Source organism: Nicotiana tomentosiformis, chromosome 4 (assembly GCF_000390325.3).
Source record: "Nicotiana tomentosiformis chromosome 4, ASM39032v3, whole genome shotgun sequence".
NCBI lineage: Eukaryota > Viridiplantae > Streptophyta > Magnoliopsida > Solanales > Solanaceae > Nicotiana > Nicotiana tomentosiformis.
In genome coordinates, this window is record NC_090815.1 from 11,872,733 (window position 1) to 11,891,886 (window position 19,154).

Below are 19,154 nucleotides of genomic sequence, written 5' to 3' on the forward strand. Positions count from 1 at the left end.
GGGAGGGATTAAAAAAATAATTGACTCCGGCTCAAAGCAAGAGTATTAGCAGAAAATGTTCAAAGCACGCCATTTGTTTGTTTCGAAAACACGATCATTAGGCTCTGCTAGTGAGTCCAGGTAAGAGATGGCCTCATCAACCTTATAAAGTCCTCTTGGCAACCAAAAAAAAAGAGATTCGAGGATTTAATTTAATAATTCAAAATCAATACAAAAGTACAAAATTCTATACTTTTTCTCATATTAAATGCCCAGAATATGTTTTTTCTCTTTCCGTCACTTTTAGTTGTCCATTTTGTACTTTTCACGCCTCTTAAAAAATAAAAAATAAAGTATATAATTTATCATGATACTCATATTAATTGGTGTATAATCTTAATGGATTTGAAAAATGATTTGGAATGAGTAATTAATGCAAATGGAAAAACATGAAATGTAAATTATTTTTTTCTTGATAATGCGAAAAGTGACAAGTAAAAATAAAAATTTATTTTTACAATACTTGGCAATTAAAAGTGAATAAACTTCTTTCGTTGACTTTTAGTTGTCAAAATAATCTTTTTGGAATAAAAGTGAACGAAAGGAGTTCATTCACTTGGTAGGACTTGAGAGCTCATAAAACAATAATCAAATTTTTTGAACCTGATAGATTACGTAATTCCAGTAGTGGCGAATCCCAATCGTGCCAAGTGGAATCGGGCCCACTAAGAATGTATTTAGTATTTTTAAGGGAAAATATACTGTATAGCTGCTTTCAAAATAATAGCCGAAAAAATATACTTTTTTTTGTATATTTTTCTATATACACACATATTTTGTATATTACATACAACAATTAGACAAATTTTATACACTTATTCGGCTTTCTAATTTAAATAATTTTTGACACGAGTTAAAATTAAAAAAAAAAAAGCCCATTAGTTATTAAATATGTTTGTTTGAGTTATAAAAATATGAAGGCCTGTCTTTGAAATGATTAAACTCCAACAACTGACAACTCCAGATGCTGCGCAAAATCTTCTTGTCTTGGAATAAAAGAAGAAAGCAGAAGAAAAGAAAATGAATAAGGAAAAGTTGGCAGAAAAACAAAGATGCAAGACCTATGCCGCAGGCGGGCGGAGTGCACACAGCTATTTTTAGGACCTTTATTTAAAAAATATTCAAAATTTATAAATTTTCAATTTTAAATCCTCGGGTCTTAAGTCGTCTAAAGTCATCAAATTTCAGACGAGTTTTTCAAATTTTGATGCTCTAAAATTAGTCGAATTGATTACTTAACAAGTCACGATTTACATCACTTTCTTTGAAATGAAGAAGTTATGATTTGGAGTAAACACATGGTATGAATTGCTTTTTACCATTGAAGACTGTGTCGACAATTCATTCAAATCAAAACCGTGTATCAGTTTCTTTGTCTTTGGTGTGTTAATTTGGTTACATTCGTTTAACTTAAATAGAAATATCACTCGCCCAAAACCGTTCACCAATTGAGCAGATTACACATTGACAGGACAAGCTAATACCCATGCTAGGCTTTGCAAAGTGTCCAACTGAGATGATGTGGCGAAACTAAAAAATTTCTCGGGCGTGTTCATATTTGAAAGAAGTGACAAAAAATTTTCGACAAAAGGTGTTCAGTATATGTTATATATCGCTAAAACCTAATATTTTATCTATATATATAGTGTAAATTGACCACCCTTTAACAAATGTAGCTTCGCCCCTGCTGAAATGTTTCTATAGATTGGGCTTGTAATTATTGGGACTTTTGGCTGAGTTGGTTAACTGAGTTGGTTGGGTGAGTGGTTTCCCAAATGGGAGACCTGAGATCAATTTTCCTCGCCGGCAGTCTCCTCGTCGCACTGGGCATGCTTAGTATGGTTTACATTTCCTGTGTGGTTTGCGAGCTATTACACAGTGAACATGTTACCCAGTACGCGCCCGAATAATAGCGGTTGTGGTTTTCTATGGGAATTTTCCAAAAAAAAAAAAAAAAAAATTGTGGGAGTTTTTAGTCGAATTTTCAATCTTTGCCGTTAGGGGAACTTATGTTAAAGCTCAAATATTAATAATGATGTCTCCCTGTAGTTACAATTTGAATTATTAAATGGCACATCTTATACCACAAGCTGCGAAAAAATAATATACATGTAATAAACTTAATTATTTGGTCAAAATTGAGCACGTCTGGACCATTTCTTCTCTCGTCTATCTGTCTCTTATCGTTTCTAATGTCAATTGATTCTTGACAGCCCAAGAGAATAGTTTGAAGATTATATGCTACTATATATATATATATATATATATATATATATATATATATATATATATATATATATATATATAGTAGCATATATATATCCAATATTGCAGACCTTTTCGTTTCTTTACTGAGGATCCCCATCGTTTATAAAGCTAATGTTTTAACAATATAATTTTTTTTTTAACGAAGGCGAATTCAAGATTTGAAAATTATGATTTTGAATTCGGTATTCTATCACATTCTATTCGATACAAATATATTATTTGTATTTATGAAAACATACCGTCAAATCTGAGAATTATTTATAAAAAAAAATTAAAAAAATGATGGCTGTTCCATTCCATGCAAAGTCCAGGACATGCATGCACAGCCGGACGCACACAATAAGCAGAGGTGAATCCATAATTTAAATTTTATGGGTTAAAGTTTTAAGGTTTTTAGAATTGAACCCATTATATTTTTTAAGTTATGAGTTCATATCTACTATTTTTGTAATTTTAATGAATTTTTGTACATAAAATTTTTACACCGCGTCAAAAGTTATGGGTTCAATTGAACCCAGAACTAACATACTACATCCACCCCTGAACATAGGGGGAGGGGTTATCGATACTATATATATATACTTGCAAATGTTTTCAAAAAATAGTCACATATTAGCATACGCTACCGTGTACTTCAATATTTATGAATGTCATGTGCCTCGCGACCGCCGAATTCTGGTTCCGCTATGCATGGTAGGTAATGTGGAGATTAATTTACAATTAGGTAAGTGTATGTCAACCTTTGACAGTGAGACAATAATGAAGATTCGAATAATTCCTTAATTATTATAGGAAAAACTAAAGTTTATAGCAAATTATGGCTTCATATAATTAATTTTCTCGAACTTGAAACTTAAAGAAGAAAAATGGGTTGCTTAGTAATTGTGAATCTATTGTTAAGAATTCTTTCACTTTGTTGTTTGGCAACATCTATCACCATCCTCACTACTGCCTCCTCTGATATGACTGTTTCTTCCTTATTTCACAAAGATGTTGAAGTCAAATTTGGCTTTTCTGATTTCTATGCTTATCGGTAAGTATTTTACTTTTTTGCATCTTTCATTTTCATATACTAAAAAAGGAAATTTTCTACAAAAGTTCAGTTGGAAATTGGCTCGTCGCAAAGTGATTTCCTGTGGAAAGTCTGTCGGAGACGTTTCCGGCAAGTCAATTTCATCCGAAAATTAGAACTTTCATCTCCAAAGTATCGGGATCTGGGGAGGGTAGTATATATCTAGACATTACCCCTACCTTGATGTTTCAGAAGACTCTTGGTTTAAGAAAAGCAGCGCTTTTTAGGGAGTATTTAGGACTCGCTTGTCCATGAATTTAAAAATATATATATATATATATATATATATATATATATATATATATATATATATATATATATATGTTTGTCCATAAAATTTTGCAAGTTTTGTTTTTCAAAAAAAACTTTTCTCTCCGCTCATAAAACTGCAATATTTTTTCAAGTGAAATGCATATCCAAACATAATTTCAAATTTCAAATACCATTTTTCAACTTAACTCCAAATACTAACTTTTTTTTTTTAAAAAAAAAAAATGCAATTTTAATGTCCAAACGCCTATATATAACTATTGCTTACAGTTTAGCCCTACGGATCTATTCATTTTTGTACGAGTTTTTTATGTACGACAATATATAACTTATTTACACGTCTAGTTTAAGTTGACCAACAAGAACATATATATAACTCTTTATAACAAGTTTGATATAATAATTATCTGGAAATCGAGTAATAACTTTTGGTAATTAGTTTGTTAAACTGAATTGATGATATAAGATTAACTATTTACACGATCAATGCATGTTATTTGAATGCTTAACATATATTCTTATATACTTGGTGCTGTTAAATGATGGGGTTTTCAGTTACATGCTTGCTTGTGCTGCTGCTGGATTTGTATATTCTCTTCTACAAACAGTATTTGCAATAATCCAAGTGAAGACTGGAGATTGCATCTGTGATAAACTCATTCACTTTGACGTATACGCTGATAAGGTATGTCATCGTGTAGTTTAATCTATTAAAACATATTGTAATTAATTATCATTTTTATCAGGGTATGAATTAATGTTTGTAATAATTGTATGAAAAACACTAGTTTAGAAGACTTACGGTAGTTCTTCAAAGTAGAAGCGAATCGTCTGTAGCAATACGACTTGGATTACTGGCAGTGGCTGAGCCATAATTTTCATTAAATGGAGTCAAAATATAAAGAAATAAACTCATCAAGAAGTCAATTAGTGTTATTATATATATATATATATATATATATATATATATATATATATATATATATATTATTTTTATTTTTAAAATTACCTAGTTATACAGTGTAATTTTCCGACGAAGGGGTACCGGTTGACACCCCTTTGATGTATTTGGCTCCGCCACTGATTAGTGGTCGTTGGAAATCTCACTACTTACCAGACGAACTCCCTTATTTTCACTGTCTAATTACCCTCAATTTAAGAACAATAATAATACTAATACCCAACCCTAGCTGATTCACCAATTTCTTTTGTGTAGTCTTTCAACACCCATAATGGTGTTTATATCGACTTAATTGCATTTGAGTTTGGGATCTTTATACAAATAACCGGTCATATTTATTGTTTACTTTTTTTAGTCATATACATAAATTATATATTGATTATATACAACTATACACATATAATACATAAATTATACATATATTATACCTTATTTGGCTATTTTTTAGTTTAAGTGTTTGGCTAGTACTCCTTACGGGGGCAAGTGCATATATAGTCATTTTCAGGGATACTATTTAGAGATTAATCGATACTTATTTTGTCCTAAAATTATAAATTAAAAATCTTAACTTCAAGACAATTCAAGATATTTTTATCCCGAAAATTTGAACTGAAAAACTGAAATTAAAGACGTACTGACTAATTCTTAAATAGCAGCCATTTAGAATGGCTAACTGGTGTCATTTCTGCCTCCTCCTTAGTTCCTTGTGAGTGTGTACTTGGCCCAAAAGCCGTTTTTTCCAACAATGTTTATCATAGGGATTTACTTATTTTGTACATATAAAACTAAATATATTTTCTTGATTATAAGCAGATAATGTCGATGATAGTGGGTACGGGTGCAGCAGCAGGGTTTGGTTTAACGGTGGATTTGAATTGTTTGCCTAATCGTGCAATGATCACCGTTGATTTTCTGAACAAAGAAAACGTAGCAGCTAGCTTTTGTCTCGGCGGATTTGTATGCACAATGATTTCATCGTTTATATCATTAAAAATCTTTAAGGATGATTACTTGTATGAATGCTAGTTATTTAGTTTGTTAAATTAAAAATCATGGTCATTGAATTCCCTACTCATGTTTTAATTTCTTTTGTCGGCCCTCTTAGATTTTGTAAATTAAACATCTTCGTTGGAAGAGTAATCTTAATTTGTTTGTTTTTAAGTTTAAGTATATATATTTTCCTTCATTTATTTAGTGAATGAACTGCGCCAACAAAAAGATTTACGCTACATATCGCATATAAAATGAAATGGGGAGTAGAAAATTGCAAGATAATGAAGCTAATTTAGTTGTATTTATCCTCATTAATGAAAAATGTTATCACTTATGGGGTTTTGAACTAGTTATATAATAATTAATTCACTTATTTATCCTCATTTATCGCATATAAAATGAAATGGGGAGTAGAAAATTACAAGATAATGAAGCTAATTTAGTTGTATTTATGCTAAACGTATTGTTCAATGATGGGCTTCTTTCCTAATACCCTAAAAACCTCTTAAATTATCATATTTTTATCGGTTTCCTAGTTAAACTATTCGGTGTCCCCAAAATCCTCCTGAACTATATTATCCTTTATATTACCCCCCCCCCCCCCGGCATAATATGTGTAAACACTCGCTTGGGAGCGCAAAATGGCTCACATGACAGAAAATAATGTTTAATTAGCCTAACTCTCTTTCACATTTATTTTTTTAATAAATATTCTCCTTATTACAGTTATATCCACCTTTCTTCCTCATTTTTTCACCATTCTTCCTTCTTTTATTACCTTTCTTCTTTATTTTTTACCTTCTTCTTCATTTTTACCTTTTTTTCTTCAGTTTTCCATATGGTTTCCTCTAAAAACATTTCTTCCTCTCTTGTTTCCTCTGAAATGATTTATTCTCTTTCTTGTTTTAGTCTTCTTTCATGTCTTACACATATTGTTGAAAAAATACCAATTTAAATCTTTTTATTAAACTCAACACCTTGTAGAGAATAACGTTGAATGTCTTGAACCTTCTTTATGTTATCGGGAATTAGAGAATATAATTGTTGGCCAGTTAAATTTTATTTGCAAAATATTATTTTGTGTTATCTTTTTTATATAATATAAGATGATTTAAGAAATGCAACGCTATATGCTTTAATTGATATTTTTATTTTGTGCTACAAAGTGAATATAAATAAGGACTTATTCAATTGGAGTTAATTAGCATAAAGCACAATCACAATTAAATCTAAAATTAATATAGTATATTAAATACTATTTTGTCCAAAACTCCTAAAATTAATCAATCATACATGAGTAATACGTCATGAATAAACTAAATAAAAGACTTTGTACAAATCATAAGTTAATATAGTTAGACAAACATACCTTTAAAAGTCCAACATGGGATTTAATATATAGGGGAATATAGTTCGGAGGGGGGGATACCCGATAGTTTAAGTAGGTAACTGACAAAAAAAATGATTGTTTAGGCGGATTTTAGGCTGAGTTAAATAGGCATGTGTAGTGCTACATGGCACGTTTTTTAGATAATTAGGAGTGTGTACTAGACGCACCTGTAAGAATGCAATTAAGGATTTTTAATATGAAGGGCAACATAGTTCAAGGGGGTTTTGGAGACACCGAAAAGTTCAAGTAGAAAACTAACAAACATGATAGTTTAGGGGAATTTTAGGATATTAACTCAAAAATAAAATCTACAGTGGTTTGGATATTAAAGTAATAGAATACTAAAACCAACGAAATTAATACTTCCTCTGGTCTACTTTAATTATTTTTTTGGATGTTTTCACACATATTAAGGAATTCTCCTTTTAACATTAATTAACAATAAAATTGACCATATTAATCCTATTTTATTAATTGAAAATATAACAAATGCTCCTAGGCTCTTAACTTCAAGGAAAACTTTGGAGGAAAAAAAAAGTTAAATCCTTCTTTATCTAAAAAAAAATCAAATATTGTGGACCACAAAAAAAATAAAGAATCAATTAAAGTGGACCGGAGAGAGTACTACATTTTTCTAAAAATCAAAATCAATCTCAAAGCCGACCACGATTTTTTTATCCACCTTTGTTGTTTCTTCACCAAACTCTAAACTAAGGGTATGTTTGGAAAGCCACCAGGTAATTGGAATTGGTGTAATTATTGGGTAGTAATTACACAGTTATATAATTATGACGACATGTTTGTTTGTCATAGTGTAATTACAAGTTTACTGTTTGGTTGCACAAGTATAATTACACAGTTAGATTAAATTTTAAATAAAGTAATTATGAAAACTTAAAAGTTAATATGATAAATATATGCCTATAAATTTTTATAAGTAAATGATATTATATTTTGTATTTAAGATGTATATTTTTTCGTGAATATATATTAATTAGTAATCATATATTTATAACTAATATTGTATAAATAATTTATATATATATATATATATATATATATATATATATATATATATATTTAAAATTAATAATATTGAATCTAGATACTTACAAAAACTAAAAATATATGTTTTGTAAGAACATCATGGAACTCATGTTTGATAAAATAAATTAATATTTATAAATATAATGTCATAGCATTATTCAAATGTTTGATAAGTAAAGTCTATGCAATGTGAACAACATGCAATGTGAGCCAATATTACTAAAACAAGTAAATTATAACCATGAATATAACACAATTTCAAAATTCAAAATAAAATAAAATAGTCTAACATATGTCAAATTCCAACATAATAATAGTAAGTTCCACTACAACTAAACATTAAGAAACATAATAAGTTTATAACTACATTCAACAACGAAATTCCTCTTTAATTGCATGACTCATTATTTCTAATATTAGGAGGGGTAGTTTCAAAAAATAGAATAATAAATTAAATATAAGCAATTACACGGAATCACAAGAAGTAAATGTAGAGAAATAAAAGATAAATAATGTACAAAAACTATATATTTTAAAAATTCAAAAGAAATTAAAAGGTATAAATAAATTTAAAAAATTAAAATAATAGAAATAAAAAGTTATAAAGAAAATTAATTAAAATAAAAACAAAAAGAAAATAAACTAAAAGGCAACCTTATAATTGCACAGCGTAATTACCACCAATTCTCAACCCCCCCTCCCCTCCCCCCCGAGAATTGGATAGTGTAATTACACCCCTCCAATTATACCCAATTCCATGCTAACCAAGTAATTACTTGTCACGACCCGAAATTCTCACCGTCGGAGCCGTGATGGCGCCTAACATTTCACTTGCTAGGTAAGCCAACGTTAGAATAATTTTAACCATTTTTAGAAATTCATCTTAATTAAATAGTAAAGAACCAACAACTGGAATAATATCTGAATTTAAATAAACAAACCAAAATAACAACGATATCTAAATACCATCCCAGAACTGGAGTCACAAGTGCACGAACTTCTAGAATAATACAAACAAGGGTCTGAATAAAAATAAAATTGTCTGAAAGAAAGCACACATCTAAGATAAAGTAGAAAGGGACTTCAGAGTTGCGAACGTCGTGCAGCTATACCTCAAGTCTCCTCTGATAGCTGAATCCGAGAAAATCTACAGTATGCCGCTGGGACCAACTCTGGTATCTGCACAAGAAGTGCAGAGTGTAGTATGAGTATAACCGATCTCATGTATTATGTAAGTGCCGAGCTTAACCTCGACGAAATAGTGATGAGGCTAAGGCAGGTCGCTTATATTAACATGTACGCAATAATAATAATAATAATAATAATAATAATAATAATAATAATAATAATAATAATAATAATAATAATAATAATAATAATAATAATAATAATAATAATAATAATAATAGTAATAGTAATAATAATTTTAAAAAAAAACATGAATAGAGGTAAGACATGTAAATCATATAAATAATTGAAGTCAATTCAGCAGTCATGACCAATTATTTCTTTTATCATTCTGTTGCGGCGTGCAACCCGTTTCCACAATATAATCCTTCAATTAATTTCCGTTGCGGCGTGCAACCCGCTCCAACAATATAATATTTCAATTAAATTTCATTGCGGCGTGAAAACCGCTCCAACAATATAAACTTAAAATAAAATCTGTTGCAGCATGCAACCCGATCCCATAATATATTCATTTTTATTTCTGTTGCGGCGTGCAACCCGCGCCCCAGACAATATCAATTATCAATTCTTATAATTAGAACTACTCCAATAAATTCAATAATTAATACGTAAATATATGTCAACAAAGCATAACATAATTATGATTTACTTAGGAAACAAGTAATGACAAGTAGCAATTAATTGTGGAAATCAGGGAGAAAATAGGCAATTTAATGTTTAATATGCTAAATGTCAATTAGCAATTAAGACACATAAGTCAAATAAGCATGTAACAATTATAACATGAATTCAAGACATAATATTGGGCAATGAATATGAGATAAATAATTTATATAATAATTAATTCATGATTTAAAATAATTTATGATTTTCAGATAAATATGCAAACAATCAATTTGACGACGTATAGGCACTCGTCACCTCGCCTATCCGTCGTTACACTTGAAATTCACTGTCACAACCCAAAATCTAACCATGGTCGTGATGGCGCCTATCGTGTTACAAGGCAAGCCTATTTCCCAAAATATTACTACTGAATCGATTATAAGAATTTAATAAAATATTTCAACATTTAAATTTTTCATAAACTAAATCAACTCTAAATATAATATAAAAAAATACGAAAACGAGCCCCAAACATCGGGGTGTCACTAAGTCATGAGCGTCTAAAACTATAAACTAAGATATATAAACTGTCTAACTATCCAAGAGAAGAAATGATAAAAGGAGTAACAAGGTTCTGCGTACGCTAGCATCTACCTTGCAATCTCCACAGATAGTCGGCCTGAACTAAACGATCACCGCGCTCTAACTCACCTGGATCTGCACATAAAGTGCTGGGTGTAGTATGAGTACAACTGACTCAGTAGTAACAGAAATAACTAAGGAACTGAGCAGTAGTGACGAGCTATGTAAAACAGTCCAATTATTCATTTTCACAATTTAAAATAAACAAGTAAATTCCATAACTCAGTAAATGCCACAAGGAAGTTTAACAGATAAATGCAGCAACAACACAAATAAATATAACCTCACAGCAGTGTCACTCCATCACTCATCACTCGCACTCACCACTCAACACTCAAAACACTCAACACTCTGCGCTCACTGGGGGTGTGTACAGACTCCGGAGGGACTCCCAAAGCCCAAGCGCTAAGCACGGACAGCTCACGTGCCATAATATCAATACCTGGATCTGCACGGTCAGCTCACGTGCTACGCGGACAACTCACGCGCTATGGTATCAATACCTGGACCCGCACGGTCAGCTCACGTGCTACGCGGATAACTCACGCGCTATAGTATTAATATCCTCACAACCAGGCCCTCGGCCTCACTCAGTCATGTACCTCTGCAGCCTCACAATGCACCACAAATAAGGGGACATAGCCCACATCAAGTATCACAACATATCAGCAAAATAATAGAGACTGAGGTAAACATGTACAATAATTTCTATGACTGAGTACAAATAACGTGAGCATGAATGAAGCCTAAACATGATCTCTAACGTAAAAGCAGACAAGTTCACCAACAAGTAAATGCATAAACACAGATAATGGTTATTAGGCCTCACAGCCTCACGGGACGGACCAAGTCTTAATCCCTCGAGGTATACACCCACACGCCCGTCACCTAGCGTGGATATCACCTCCAAACAATCACATGATATCAAATTCTCCGGGTTTATACCCTCAAGGCCAGAGTTAAAACTGTTACTTACCTCAACAACGTAAAATCCTACTCTGGGATGCCCTCATCTCTGGACTCGGTCTCCAAAAGCTCCGAATCTAACCAAAATCAGAATACTACTATCAATATGTCACGACCCAAAATCCCACCACATGTGTCGTGATGGCACCTAGTCTCTAAGACTAGGTAAGCCGATTTCAATTACCTTTTGAAGCTATTTTTTTTTAAAACTAACAGCGAAAATAATTACAATATACAACCTCCCAAGACTGGTAGTACTGAGTCACGAACTCTAACTAAATACACGTGGAGTATTAACTGGAATATCAACGGGTCGGGCCTCCACCTCTTAGGTGCCCTCTACCCGCTTGTCCTCCACCTCTAACTGACCATGCACGTGGAGTATTAACTGGAATAACCACTGTAAGAACCCCGTGCCGATGGTGCATTAAAAGAAGTTACTGTAGCACCCCGAATATTTTGAAATTGTTGTTGTGACCCCACTGGTACTGAAATATAGAATTATTAAGGACGCAAGAATACCGCAAGACCCAAAATCCCATACAAATCTCACCCCTTAATCATATACAAGTTTCGGAGAACCTTTCATTACCACGTAAATACATCTCAGGACAAAACTGATATAACACATGACCCCGCAATCTGATCGTTGATAGTGGACTCTCCTCACTTGGCGCGAAGCGATAGGACACATGCCGATGATCCACAATACTAACCTTCACCGGTCATAAGACACATCAAGCCATTTATTTGGCGCATGTCACCCGCGTGACAGTTAAACTCGCTTTCTCCAGTGCCTTGGCTGCCAGTATGTACCCTTCACTAAATAGAAATTCCATACGAACTACATAGTCTCTAATACCACCAACTATCTTCATATCTACATCCACCTCGTGACCCTACCACGATTGTGACGATTAGGCAATTAATTAAACCTTCTTAAGATCATACTTATCAACCAGATGTCAGAACCTATTGCACCCCCATGTGCACAACTGAATGATCTCTAAATACTTCCGTATTCTCGATCTGGACGACACGTTGTAACAATGGTTGAACAAACCTGGCACCCTTATAACCCCTTTGTAGTATCACAAACTGTTGGCGTATAGTTGATACCGAGTGCACAATTTCATACATGAGTGGATGCAAAAGAACATAAGATATATGCTTCAAGCTGAATAAATGTCGCACGACAAGGAATGAAAGAAGTGAATTCTTCCTACTAGCTCTGTAGCCTCTCGAAGATAAGTACAGACGTCTCCGTACTGATCCACAAGACTCTACTAAACTCGTTCGTGACTCGTAGAACCTATGAACCTAGGGCTCTGATACCAACTTGTCATGACCCAAAATCCCACCACAGGCGTCGTGATGGCACCTAGTCTCTAAGACTAGGTAAGCCGATTTCAATTACCTTTTGAAGCTATTTTTTTTAAAACTAACAGCGGAAATAATTACAATATACAACCTTTCAAGACTGGTAGTACTGAGTCACGAACTCTAACTGAATACATAGAATGGTCACGAGGACCGAATATACAATACTGTTTGATTACAAGTTAACAGTACAATAAAATGGAAAGACTCCAAGGGACTGCGACGACCAAACAGCTCTACCTTGAATCCTTACGATCCCACTATAACTCTGCTCAAGTCTGTTATCTTCAATACCTGGCTCTGCACAAAAATGTGCAGAAGTGTAGAGTGAGCACACCACAGCGGTGCCCAGTAAGTATCAAGACTAACCTCAATGGAGTAGAGACGAGGTCCAGTCAAGACACTCACTTGTCTAATAACATGTGCAATATAATATACGAAATAATAGGAAACAAATAATAATAACGGGCAACACCAATCAACTAGTGATTTAAACAGCAAGGCAACAGGAACATCATAAATATTACTCAAACGGATAATAAACACAGGTACAACCAATTAATCAAGTCTTTCAAAATATACATCTTTTATCTATAAGTTTTTCAATGAAAGTCTCTAGAATATAATCCTTTTCAATAATTATATCTCAAATATACTTTCTTCAAATAAATATATCTTTCAAATAGACTTCTTTCAAATAAATCTCTTCTGAATATAATTCTTTCGAATAAATATCTTTCGAATATAATTCTTTCAAGTAAATATCTTTCAAATATAATTCTTTCAAGTAAATATCTTTCAAATATAATTCTTTCAAGTAAATATCTTTCAAATATAATTCTTTTAAGTAAATATCTTTCAAATATAATTCTTTCAAGTAAATATCTTTCAAATATAATTCTTTCAAGTAAATATCTTTCAAATATAATTCTTTCAAATAAAAGTCACCATGTGACGCCTCATTTAACTTTCATGGCGTGAGAAATATATTCAACACATCACATCAAATGGCACGGCAATACCTTCGTGCACTTATCTCATTCTCAACCAATAAATATATATATATATATATATATATATATATATATATAGAGAGAGAGAGAGAGAGAGAGAGATCAAATCAATTGGCACGGCAACACCCTTCGTGCATTTATATCTTTCTCACAGTACATACATACAACAATACCAACCAAGTGGGAGAAGTGCCAATAACAATAAAAAGAATAAAGTAGAGGCACACAGGAAGCAACAACGACTACAAGTCACATAGAAAACATAGGTGTACAATAACATCTCAAGGTAAAGGCATGAATGCATACACAACAAACAATATCATGATATAATGTATGTCTCTCGTCCTCTCTTGCACGGAAACACCCTTCGTGCCATGAGTATATGATAATATAAAAATAATTGCATCACCCTTCGTGCTTTTACTCTCATCCTGTGATGACCCAAAATGTCATCTTTAAATTTAATAATTAATTATGTGATCTAAGCACTATTTACCATTACTCGACTTGCGTGTGCAATCCGTAAAAAAATTTCGGAAAGTTTTCAGGTGAAAAATGAATTACAATGTGAATTAGAGCTTTAAAACTCAACTGAGTTGACTTTGGTCAACATTTTGAGCAAATAGACTCGGATCGGTGTTTTGACAGTTTTAGTAGGTCTGTATCATGATTTGGGACTTAGGCGTATGCCCGGAATCAAATTCCGAGGTCCCTAGCCCGAGATATGGAATTTTGATGAAAAATTAAAAGTTTAAGTTCAAATAGTAACCGGATGTCAAATTATGTGAAAACGACCCCCGGAATAGAATTTTGATGATTTCAACAGCTCCGTATAGTGATTTTGGACTTAGGAGCGTGATCGGAATTTTATTTGGAAGTCCGTAGTGGAATTAGGCTTGAAATGCCGAAAGTTGAATTTTTGGAAAGTTTGACCGAGGGGTTGACTTTTTGATATCGGGGTCGAAATCCGATTCTGAAAATTTTCATAGCTCAGTTATGTCATTTATGACTTGTGTGCAAAATTTGAAGTCATTCCGAATTGATTTGATGTGTTTCGACACAAGATATAGAATTTGAAAGTTCAAAGTTCATTGATTTTGATTTGAGGTGCAATTCGTCGTTTTGATGTTGTTTGATGTAGTTTGAAGTCTCAACTAAGTTCGTATGGTATTTTGGGACATGTTGGAATAATTGGTTAAGGTCCCGAGGGTCTCGGGTGGATTTCGGAAGGTAAACGGAATGGATTTCGGACAAAGAGTGCTGGAAATTTCTGTTGCAGAAATTTCTGTTGCAGAAATTTCGTGAGTGGAGCCAACTTTGGAAGCTTATATCTCGCAATTTATTGGGAATCAGAATATTTTCAAAACATGAAAGTTGTAGTCGTTTGATTATAGTTTCCAGAAAGTTAAACCATTTATTATTTGAACATTTGTATAGAAGGTTATGATGGATTGAATGAAGGCTGGTAGAGCAGTTTCGCCAGAAATTTCTGATGCGTGGAGCCGACATTGGAAGCTTATATCTCGCAATTCATAAGGAATAAGAATATTTTTAAAACATGAAAGTTGTAGTCGTTGGATTATAGTTTCCATAAAGTTAAACCATTTATCATTTGGACATTTGTACATGAAGTTATGATCAATTGAAGAAAGGCTGGTAGAGCAGTTTCTGGTGGACTTTTAGTGACGAAAAATGAACTTTCAGTGATGGATTGGCAGAAACTTAAGGACCAAAAATGGTCATTTCATTCATTTCGTTTTGGATTTTTGGTGCACGGTTCTTGGGCGATTTTTGGGCGATTTTCACGAAAAAACATTGGGATAGGTGTTCCTTATCCTATATTGATTATATTTCATGATTCCATACTCATTTACATCATGAATCCGTGAATTTATGGAAGAAAAATCAAGATTTTTGCAAAATCTTCCAAAAATAAAAATTTAAGATTTGGAGGTCGAGTTGTTATCGGATTTTGGTAAAATTGGTATGGGTGGACTAGTAATTGAATGGGTTATCGAATTTTATAAGTTTCGCCGGATTCCGAGATGTGGGCCCCACGGGCAAATTTTGAGCTAATTTCGGATTTTAATGAAAATGTAATATTTTCTTATGAAATTGATTACTATAATTTTTGTTGACTGTACCGAATTAATTATGACTAGATACGAGTCGATCGGAGTCGGAAAATCGAGGAAAAAGTATAATACTTGGTTAAATTGGAGCAAGTCGAGGTAAGTGACTTGTCTAACCTTGTGTGGGGGAAATTTCTCCTAGGATTGGTATTGATGTGATTATTGAAATGTGTTGAAAATCATGTGCACGAGGTGACGAGTATGTACACGGGCTAAATTGCGAAAGATTATATTTTTAAATTGTGTAGATCACTGTTGCGCATTTATTAAATTATTTTATCTTGTTATATTCTTCATCATTGATCTGAGATATATACTTCAAATTTGTTTAATCTTTTCTTACTAATTGTTTTACCTGTTTAGTTGAAACTTGGTTTCTTTTATTCTGTGCATTATTTGAAAGTTGATTTTCTTTAAATTAAATATTATTAATATGAAGTATTTGACATTTTTAAACTTGATATTGAAGCAACGTAGTAAAGATTTTGAAATATTATTTTCCTAAATTATTTTCTCCTGAATATTTTTATACTCATTATGAGGGAGCCATGAGCTCTTTATTGTGGAAGAATATTATTGTTGAATTATTTTGACATGAGCCGTGAGCTCTTTATTGTAGAAAAATATTATTGTTGAATTATTTTGACATGAGCCGTGAGCTCTTTATTGTGGAAAAATATTATTGATGAATTATTTTGACATGAGCCGTGAGCTCTTTATTGTGGCAAACTATTATTGATGATTTATTTTGGCATGAGCCGTGAGCTCTTTATTGTGGAAAAATATTGTTGTTGAATTATTTTAGCAAGTTAAATTATTTTAGCACTTGAGGTGCAAATTGTGATATATTGTGATATTGATACGCATGCGGTGGTATAAGGTTTGGGTGTTGAAACGCATGCGGTGAGATAAGGGTGGCTTGATACGCGTGGCTAGTAGGGGTGACTACTAGAAGTCATGCAGTGTGATAAGGGTGGCTAAAACGCGGGATGCTATTTCGAGAAAAAATATTTCTTTTTTAAATAAATTGTGAAGGCTCCCGCGGTGATATAAGAAAATGAGATATTGTGAAGTTATTTATAACTTGGAACTACGAGGCGGTACATCGATAGTGCCCTTGTTGATATTGATTTATGGCCATAGTTGCTTTCGATTAATTGTTGTGATTTTCATAAAGTTGAAGGAAATTCTGTTTTGATTCCACGAGATATTATTTGCAATTATTTGGTGTCATTAAATGTGATATACTATTTGATTCATTTCCAATGACATTTTATTTTACTACATTGATAAATATTTTACCATGCCATTATTATATTCCAGTAGGGCCTTACCTGACCTCGTCACTACTCTACCGAGGTTAGGCTTGGCACTTACTGGGTACCGCTGTGGTGTACTCATACTACGCTTCTGCACATCTTTTTATGCAGATCCAGGTACATTTTACCAGCTTAGACGTCAGTGAGTTACCTGCGCATGGAGACTTCGAAGTATATCTGCCAGCGTCCGCAGACTCCTGAGTCCCCTTCTATCATTTTATGTTGCTTCCTTATTTTATTTAGACCTTGGCATATAGAGACATTGAGAATAAATTCTTAGAAGCTTGTGACTTATTTCTACCGGATTTTAGGAATTGAAATTATTTGAATTGTAGTTTATTTATTTCAGATATTTATTATTATTCCACATTGATAGGCTTACCTAGTCTTAGAGACTAGGTGCCATCACGACATCCTACGGAGGGAATTTGGGGTCATGACACATCCTCACCTGATAATATAAATGAAACGGTACGGCATCACCCTTCGTGCTTTACACTCTCAATGGCACGGCATCACCCTTCGTGCTTTACACTCTCCCTCACATGATAATATAATTCAAATGGCCTGGCATCACCCTTCGTGCTTTACACTCTTCCTCACCAAGCACATGTATATCATTAACAAGCAAGGCAGGAAGCATAAATAACGTCAAGGAGAGTGTTTAATCCACAACACAATACAACAATTCATATCACAATTTGCACTAACCATAATCAAGTTCCAAATGTATAGCAAAATCAATAAATTTCTCAATAAATATCCCAAGGCTCCACACAAACCTCAAAACAGTCAACAGAGGTGAAAAATACTTAGTATAGGGCAACACCTTCATTAATTCACATTCTTAATAATTATATTAACTCCTCAATTTAAACTTATTTAATAAACATTTGCAGATAAGGATTCCTTCATGAATTTAGTTCCAAGAAACATATCAAATCAACAAACATACCGAATTCACATAAAATACAAATAACAATAACATCAAATTATTATATAAAATACAAACTTGACAAATAAGGAATGCAGCATGATAAATTCAAAGATTTACTAGTGCCAACAATTATCCAATTTAATATATAAAGATACGTAAAACTTTAAACCAATAACATTTGCATATATAAGCCCGAGTACGTACTAGTCACCTCGCGTACACGGCTTCCAACCACACAATTTTTACATAAGACTCAATGCCTAAGGGGTAATTCCCCCACTCGAGGTTAGGCAAGATACTTACCTTTTTGAAGTTATGCCGATATTCAAAAATCGCCTTCTTGCTTGAATTGACCTCCGGACACCTCAAATCTATCCAAATTAATTGTACCACTTTATTAAAATTTATCGAAAATAATTTCGGATAATAAAACACCAACTTAAAATTTTATTCTAAAAAGTCAGTGCGGGGCCCGTCTCTCGAAACCCGACAAAATTTTTACGAAATCCGAACATCCATTCCGATACTAGTTCAACCATACCAAAAATATCAAATTCCAATAACGGATCGCCCTTCAAATCTTAAATTAAAGTCTAGAGGATTTCTACCATTTTCAACCCAATTCACTAATTTAGTGATAAAAACAACACTAGATTCATGTAATTTAACCAAAATCAAGTTAGGAATTCTTACCCCCAATGTTTTTCTTGAAAAACTCTCGAAACAATCGCCTCACCCGAGCTTCCTTGGTCCAAAAATGGAAGAATGAGACGAATTTGGACTTTATTCTTCTGCCCAGGGATTTGTTCTTCGCGTTCGCGACCCTTCCCTCGCGTTCGCGATGAACAAATTCTCCAACAACCATTTTCAAACTCTTCTCATACAGCCTCTAGTATAATGCTCATAACCTTTGGTACACAACTCCAAA

General features: G+C 32.9%; 1 protein-coding gene across 2 annotated transcripts; it reads left to right on the forward strand.

Moving 5' to 3' along the window:
• The first annotated feature begins 3,131 nt into the window (after positions 1-3,131).
• LOC104093405 (CASP-like protein PIMP1) lies at positions 3,132-17,583 on the forward strand. Of its 2 annotated transcripts, none has more exons than XM_070201832.1 (3): positions 3,132-3,340; positions 4,205-4,334; positions 17,401-17,583. In XM_070201832.1, exons 1-3 carry the CDS (start codon positions 3,174-3,176, stop codon positions 17,488-17,490), a joined length of 387 nt encoding a protein of 128 aa, XP_070057933.1. In that variant the 5' UTR covers positions 3,132-3,173; the 3' UTR covers positions 17,491-17,583. The 2 variants fall into 2 exon arrangements, with proteins under 2 accessions (XP_070057933.1, XP_009597432.1); XM_009599137.4 differs by lacking the exon at positions 17,401-17,583 and adding an exon at positions 5,424-5,796 and having other exon boundaries at positions 3,137-3,340.
• Positions 17,584-19,154: the final 1,571 nt, after the last annotated feature.